This window comes from Nanorana parkeri, unplaced genomic scaffold, assembly GCF_000935625.1.
Source record: "Nanorana parkeri isolate BGI_ZX_2015 unplaced genomic scaffold, ASM93562v1 scaffold97, whole genome shotgun sequence".
Lineage (NCBI taxonomy): Eukaryota > Metazoa > Chordata > Amphibia > Anura > Dicroglossidae > Nanorana > Nanorana parkeri.
This window is the reverse complement of record NW_017306365.1, coordinates 929,133-937,739: the sequence shown is the minus strand read 5'-3', so window position 1 is coordinate 937,739 and position 8,607 is coordinate 929,133. Positions and strand designations below refer to the sequence as shown.

Sequence of the window (8,607 nt, the reverse complement as noted above, 5' to 3'; positions counted from 1 at the left end):
GTGACCATGCTAGCTAGCATTGTCACTCTAGGACAGGAAGTGTGATACCGGCAGGATCACCAGGTTAAGGAAAGGGGGAAAAAATACGGGAAAACAATTATTGTAGCCATCACATCTAAGAAATAGTAAGCTGCAATATATTACATTTTTGTTCTTGAGTTTAAATACACTCTTATACCCTATGCATCTTCTTGTGTGCTTTGCCCTAGCTGATCCAAGTGGAGTATCGCTTTTCTGGCTGTTGTTGCTGGGGCCCCATAGAAAAATCAATTTCTTTCCTGTCCTGAGACTTCACACAAAAAGAGTGACCAGCACCGTATAACCCATTCTAGCATTCCTCAGGTTTTTTGCTAGTGTCCTAAAAGGATGGATGCCTTTTCTCTGCTCTGCCAAGAAAAGTCTAACCTTTTTTTTTTCCCTCTTCAATCAACATTATTTTCCTCAATCACGACAGCTCTTCAAGTTGCTGGGCAGCAGTTATCCAGATTGGAAGCCCCTTACCACTAGCTTCCAGACCTGAGTGCACTGTGTTCATTAGCCGTGGAGTGCTTTCTGGGTCCAGAGCTGTGGCACAGCTTCAGGTGTGACACTGTTTCTGAAGACTCATATTGGGATGGGCTAAGCAACATAAGCTACCTCGTACTAGGACCACTGGACGCCATCTGCAATCCCCACTCTCCATCGTTGTATCACGAAAAGAGTTAACCCTGAGGAATGGAGCAATGGCCTCATCCACTGGGTGGAATTTAAATACGTGGTCTCCGTGTTCTTTTCCTGTCATTGAGTATTGTAGAACAAGCAGCTGGTTTGTGAGTAAACACATCAGATCCATTCATTTTGTTGAATTCATTGAATAACATTCAATGAATCATTGAATTGTTCAAATTTTCCTGTAGGCGGCAGTAGAATTCAATCTTCTCTGAATTTCTGTGTCCCTTTAAACACTGTCCCCCTCTCTTAAAACTGAACTCTATCCATATCTTCAAAATAACAAAAAGGCACCTTTAGAAATGTTTAGTAATGACAATCGACAATCTACAAACAGACACTTCTAGATAATTGCCGGCTTTGTATACCTTTTTTTTCCCCTCCCCATTCTTCTCTTACTTCCTGGAACTCTGGCACATGTGACCAGGACATGTGACCATGCATATCATCACAGTGAAGGAAAATGCTTTTCCCTGAGATCTCGCATGATTACAGATGAGATTTCCCAGCAATGCTCTGCTGATGTAACCTTCCCAGTATGCAGTGCTTGGGCACAGGCTACATCTCTTTTACCGTAGAAGTACCAGGAAGGTGAAATCAAGAAATTGGTAGTAAAATTAAAGTATATTTGATTAACTAATGAATGTAAGACAGGGGTGCCCACAATTTTTTGTGTTAAGATCTACTTTTCAAATGACGAGCTACATGAGATCTACCAACAAAAAAAATACCTCCCTTGTTCTCTCTTTCCTGGCTGTCTCTCCTTGCTCATCCTCCTGGCTGTCTCTCCTCGCTCATTCTTCCAGCTGGCTCTCCTCTCTCTCCTGGTTGTCTTTCCTTGCTCTCTCTCCTGGCTGTCATTCCTCATTTTCTCTCTTCACTCTCTTGGCTCCCTCCCCTGGCTGTCTCTCCTTGCTCTCTCTCCTGTCTGTCTCTCCTTGCTCTCTCTCCTGGCTGTCTCTCCTTGCTCTCTCTCCTGGCTGTCTCTCCTTGCTGTATTGTGCAAACAGAGTAGTGCAACTGGCTGCGTAAACTAATATGCTTTGATGTAATACATAGCACTTCAACCACCAGTATCCACCAGAAAGGTGTCGGGGAGCTTGGCTCAGCAGACTCAGGCTAATAGGTAATCATGTGTGCACAGCTAAATAAATATACAAAAATGGAATAAAGGGGCTACCATTCACACCCTTCGTGATCTACCAGCATCAGCTTTGAGAGCTAATGGTAGATCACGATCTACCTAATGGGCACCCCTGATGTAAGATGATTTCATATCAGCATGCAGAGCTGTATGCTGATGTGATTTTTAGCCAAGGGGGGTAAAGGCCCACACTGTCTAAAAGGCAGTTTTACTACAGAGACCTGTGTTGTTAGAAAAAAATGATAGTACTGCATACTGTCTCTTTTACTAGCTGAGAAACGGTCATGTACTACCTATACATTTTTTAGTAATTCGTTTCCATAGCTACTGCTGCCTGTAAATATCAGTGAGCAGTCAGGCAGTATTGGGTACTATTGTTCTTCTTCGCTCCATATTCTGCACTTCATATTTGTATACTCTGCTGTGTCTATATTGTACCAATGTTTTAAATTTCATGGTTTCTAATATCCATGCTGCATGTTAATCCAAAACTTTTTAGGTAGAACCAAAACCATCGTCTACTGAAAGTCAAATGTATGTGTTATGTATGTATATACAGTATGTAGTACTGTGCAAAAGTTTTAGGCAGGTGTGAAAAAATGCTGTAAAGTAAGAATGCTTTCAGAAATAAAAGTGTTAATTGTTTATTTTTATCAATGAACAAAATGGAAAGTAAATGAACAGAAGAGAAATCCAAATCAATATTTGGTGTGACCACCGTTTGCCTTCAAATCAGCATTAATTCTTCTTTTTTCCAAACAATTTATTGAGTTTTCAGGAAATACAGCAAAGTCCAAAGCATATAAGAACAATATGGACAATGTGTTATGTAAGAAAATCAGATACTCATGTCACACGTATACAAAGAATAAAGAATAAGAGCAGCATGTAAAATCGTACAATTTCAAATAAGTGACATCTTGTCGCTCCCTGAGTGGGTTACAGTCTACCATCACACATCCGTGTGGGAGGCAAAACTCTAGGACTGCCTGAGCTAGCCAGGGTCATAATCATCAGGTATCTCCAGCCGCCCTAAGGTTTTATCCAGGCTCCTTTCTAGGTACCAATTCGTAAGTTTGAAGGGATAAATTAGAGCGTATAACTCCAATCCTGAGTAATTGTGTAATATGAAAGATTCACATTTCTTGAAGTTGGTGGAATATTTATCAGGGTCGAGAGTGGCCTCAAGCCTCTCTTTCCACATTAAGGACGTCAATGCCGTCACAAAGTGCTGGGATGAAGGTGGTTGCATGGATAGCCCTTGATGCATTATTATTCGCTTCGCCAGCAGCAAGGCCACAAATATTAATTGCTGTTTCTGTCTACTTGGGGTAGGCTCTGGCTTCCAATAACTGAAAAGACACAGCCAGGGTTCTCGCGTCAGGGGAATGTCCAACATATCTGACAAATAAGAAAGGATTGAGTCCCAGAAATTGACGATATGTGGACAGTCCCATAGACAGTGTCCCCCAGGGTACATTTTGGACATGCTATTAAGTCTGGGCTCGGAGCTCTAATTTTAAAAAAGAAATCAAAGACATAATATGCTTTATGAACGATTCTGAAGTGAGTCCCCCTCCACTGTTCATTTGGTGTGCACCGCCTAACATTCTGACATCCCTCCCACTTGCAGTTTTTGAAGGAACTCGGCAGGTAGGTTGATCCAAACTTCTTTGAGAACTAACCACAGAACTTCTGTGGATGTAGGCTGCCTCAAATCTTTCTGTGTCTTCATGTAATCCCAGACAGACTGGATGATGAGATCAGGGCTCTGTGGGGGCCAAGCCATCACTTCCAGGACTCCTTGTTCTTCTTTACACTGAAGATAGTTCTTAGTGACGTTGGCTGTATGTGTGGGGTCGTTGTCTTGCTGCAGAATAAATTTGGGGCCAGTCACATGTCTCCCTGATGGTATGGCATGTTGGATAAGTATCTGCTTGTATTTCTCAGCATTGCGGACACCATTGATCCCGACCAAATCTCCAACTCCATTGGCAGAAATGTAGCCTCAGACTTGCAAGGAACCTCCACCATGCTTCACTGTTGCTTCAGACACTGATTTGTACTGCTCTCCAGCCCTTCGGCAAACATACTGCCTCCTGCTACAGCCAAATATTTTACATTTTGACTCAACAGTCCAGAGCACCCGCTGCCATTTGGGAATTTGGTTTCACTACTATTTATATGTTTATATGTATGTAGATTTCAATATAGTGAATTGGCACAGTTTTATTTATTGATCTATATAACACTCACAATTCAAATTGCAGTGCAGTTGTAATATATAACATTTTACCAATTATGTCTTGTTTCATAGGTTACCATAAATGCTCTCGCAGACTTTTTCCAGACTCACAAAGGAATGGATTTAGAACAACTCACATCTGCTACACTGATGAAACTGGAAGAGATCAAAGAAAAAACAGCTGCAGGTAAACCTTATCTACTTGCTACCCTACTTGTACACTGTTACACATATTCATCGAGTTCAACCAAATCAAAACACCATGTATCCTCAAAACTGTAATTCTGCAGATGATAGTGAGGGAGGCCAAACAAAATTCCTGTTTTGCTTCAACAGGGAATCCATTAATTCCCAATCTCCAAAGTCAGTCAAATACTTTACTGGATTAATTTCCTACAACGGGGTCCTAAAATCTACTAAACATCTATCTGCGGTTGGGCAGACTGTGGCCAGTTGGAGTAGAAAATGGCCTGGTGACAATGGGTGTGACAGATGCCCCAAACTGGTGGCCAGTGGGAGTAAAAAAATTGCTCCAGGGTTGATGTCAGTGGAAGGATAAGTACTTCTTCGTGGAGATCAGTAGGAGGAATAGTGATTCATCGTTGTTGTTAATGGGAAGAATAGTGCACCAATGACATGCACTGTTTCAAAGTATTATTTCTTCCAAACGTTGGTAACTGTTTCTATTTTTGTGCATTTAAAAATACTTTCTAATGTTTTTTGAAGCAATTCATTGAGTTGATTAGAAACAGCTCTTGTTGATGTTGATTCAACATTTCCATCACTTTTACAGTAAATAACCCTTTCTGACTGCAGAGTTTAAACTTCTTTTTCTACAGTCACGAAGAGTTCATTTGTGTCTTTTTTGTAATGTCCTTAAATTGAACAACTAAAATTTACTATAGGGACCCTTGATTGCCTCTCCAGGGTGAATACCTTTTTTCTTTTCATTTTATCCTCATAGCTGATATCCTCCATGTCCCTTACCAAATTCAATTTCCTTTCTCTGAATTGTGACAGTCAGTGTGAATACAAGCTGGCTTCTTATATCTGTTACACTCCAGTGGCAAGACACCCTCAGCAGAATCTCCATATCTTGCTAATGAGAACAATGTTCTTTTAGAAATGCATATGATTCCTTATTGCTTGCCTGATGCATTCCCCATAATGTGATATAAGTATTTGGGGAATTGATCTGCAAGTAGAACGTACATGTTGTTCTTTTAAAAAGTAGCAAACTGCAATGGGAAAATCTCCAGTTCCTGAGATTCATGCTATATAGTTTTATGTCTTGCTTGCAGAGGATGAATAGCATAGTGTTAATAGAAGCTGTTGTATGTGCTGTTGAGCTCTGGTCCAGGCTGCTAAGAAAGGCACTCACACATTGTCCGATTATCAGACATATTAGGTTTATTTCATAACTAATATGAAAATGACCAGGACACTGCCTCAAACACAGACGGCCATCAGGGCAGATAAATAAACACTTAGATAATGTGCTATGGCATTGTTAGGGTGGCTGAGTATGAAACATATGTATGTGTTTTTTCAATCTGCATGATATAGAAGAGGGGTAGGCAACCTTGGCACACCAATTCTTGTAGAACTACAGGTCCCATGAGGCACTGCAAGAGTCTGGCAGCCACAGGTATGACTCGGAAAGGCAACTGCATATGCTTGATGGGATTTGTAGTTTCATCAAAGCTGGAGTTGCAAGGTTTGCCTACCCCTGATGTAGTATTTTGGGCTAAGTAAATTGGATTAGTCAGACTTTGCAATCGTGGCCTTATGACCAGCTCATTAAAGATTGGGCTGCTTAAGTGTGTTCAGTTGGTATGGTATTTATCTGTATGGAACCCTCTAAATGGAGCTGTAGCATATTCTTTCAAACATCTATGAAACCAATGTTGGTGAAGCCCAGTGAAGCTACAAAACCAAAAGCCTGGTAGACAATAGGCGTAGGATAATTAGAGCACAACTGCTATCCACATTTTGTGGACTTTTCTGTGGTTCTCAGTGAAATCACAAATGTATTTTTGCTCCTAACGTGGGATAACCAGCTTTTTATTTTCTTAAAATTTGTCTTCTTGGATAAGTAGTCACCATTAAAGGAGAACTGAAGTCAAAACTTTGTTCCAGTTTTGGATAGAGTTGGAAAGGGTTAGTGTTTTTTTTTTTTCCACCATCTGTCCCATGGGAAGGACGGGGGGGGTTCCTTCACTTCCTGTTGACAGTCACAACAGGAAGTGAAAGGAAATCCCTTCAAAGAAAAGGAAATCCCTCGTGGTTAGCAGTGTCACTGGAGCTAGTGTTCCCATTGGAAGATTCCCTTATATTTAGAAATATAAATAAAAATGTATTTTTTTTCTTAAACTTTTACTTTCAATCATTACAGTCACCAGGACAAATAGAGTGTGAATCTCGAGGACACCGACAGTAATAAGCCCTCTTCACTCCAAAAAGAAAAAAGTTTAGGCTTCAGTTGCACTTTAATGACAAACAGATTTAAGTTACTTTTTTAAATAATTGCTGATTTACGCTTTTCCAGATCTTTGAGCATGTTAGTGTTGACTGGTTGTCCACCTTTATATTACAGTATTTGATCAAATGTTATGAAAATACAGTTTTCTTTAGATTGCTTTAGTTAAGTAGCAATTTCTAACTGCATCCACATTATATATATTATAAAACTTTTTTTATTGAATGCTTTGTTTCTGTTTAATGGAGAATGTTTGTTTTTTCTTGAGTGTATGTAAAATACATTTGCTAAGGTAGTCAATTTTATTTGATGTGAATTTAAATGGACTGGAGTTTCCATCTGATGAAGGCCTATTGTATTAAAGCTGAAGGGCTCGGGCTGAAGCATGCCAAGCATCATCTCAATCTTTCCTCCTTGTCCGCTCCGCTAATTCATTGGAGTTCTTTTAATCATAGAGGTTCAGCATCACATGTGGGCATTACCTAACGCAGTCTGTGTGCATATGAAGCCTGCCTTGAAATACCTACTCCTCCAGACCGACACCCACCCATGAAGGCATTTTGATATTTGCAAAACTTAGGCAGGGTTCTATTATGTGTTCAGGAAGCTATGTACAATACCCTGCTGTCTGCTCCCATCAGCCATGATCTGTCTGCAATGCATAGAAAAGCGCAGAGACCAAGCGATGATGTCACTTTGTCTAAAATAAGCTATGTCATTAAAATAGATGGTTGATTTAATTGATGAGGAGCGAGAAAGGAATCAAGGAAGGCAAAATATAACCAAATTAAACTTCAGCTTTAACTTGTTTTACATTTTACTTTTTTGTGTCATCAAGGACTTACCCATATGATTGAAACCCGGAAAGTTCTTGACTTGCGGATCAATCTTCAGCCATCTTTTTTGCTGCTTCCAAAGTCTGGCTTCTATCACGACAAGACTGATGTCATCATTGTGGATTTTGGTAGCTTACAGGTACACAATAACATAATTTTTCATCAGCAACTTACTTTCATATTCACTAATAAATCTTTTAATCTTGTCAGTTGCAGTGACCCATACAGACCTTACTTGTTACAAAACCCTTCTTTTATTGGCATTTATATTTGACCAGTTATTAAGTTTAGATCACTCTGTATTATTTATGCATTAACATGCAAACTCAAACATTTGATGCTCTTGGGGCATGCAAACATGTTATGTTACATGTCTGAAATGCTGGTACTATTTACACATTCTGTAGTGTTCCAAAGCAAACAAATATGAAGCTGTGGTCTATACAGACATTTAAACAGTGTTTTCTGTTAATTATAGATAGTTAATTATATCCTTTTGCAGCCATCTTTACATATTACAGCCTTAACACAGTCTATAAAAAAAACGATGCAAGTCTTTCACCTTTAAAAGCTGGCATATGGTTGCTAAATGCATTAGAAGGGGTGTTAATTTATAATATAGGTGTGCTCACTTAGTGCCTTAAACATAAACAGCAAGGCATCTCCTACTGCTAAGTCTATTGAAATGTGGCCATCAAACATTTTTATAAACTATGAAAGGAGAGGATTGGGCCAGCTTCATTGTCGGCTGGAGATGAAGCAATTGCGGAGGAGTGTTTATATTTGTTATTTGACTTTCTCTCCCGTTCATTGAAGGACACAGGGCAACAGATCGTAGATCCTGAATGGTAGGGTATATCGCCACCTGCAGGAGTAGGACGCTAGGCACATAACTAAAAGACAAGACAGCCTAGGGGCGGCCCCTGCTGGTGGCCCAACCCCTCACTTGCTGACAAGTCTCCCAGTTTTTTGCCTAGCGTCAGGAGTAAGGAGCTAAAAAAATTTCTCTGAAGAATTTTTTTCCTTTTCTTCCGTTTGACTTGATTTTTCTTCTAGCAAGTGTCCCCAGGGCGACAGCCTGGATGATTGTAGATCCTTGTAGTCTCCCCTGGGTGACCGACGAGCGCATGCAGACTCTGCTACGGTGGGTCGGCTGCGACGGGTGGTCCTCCCCGACGCCTATGGGATTCGTCCC

General features: G+C 40.3%; 1 protein-coding gene across 1 annotated transcript in view; it reads left to right on the top strand.

Annotated features, from left to right (window-relative positions):
* The window catches only part of VPS13C (vacuolar protein sorting 13 homolog C), a 225,912-nt gene that overhangs the window by 82,969 nt on the left and 134,336 nt on the right, over nucleotides 1-8,607 (top strand). The window contains exons 21-22 of the mRNA XM_018552762.1: nucleotides 4,170-4,284; nucleotides 7,415-7,551. Coding sequence (XP_018408264.1) covers nucleotides 4,170-4,284; nucleotides 7,415-7,551 — 252 coding nt within the window. The remainder of the gene's footprint in view (nucleotides 1-4,169; nucleotides 4,285-7,414; nucleotides 7,552-8,607) is intronic.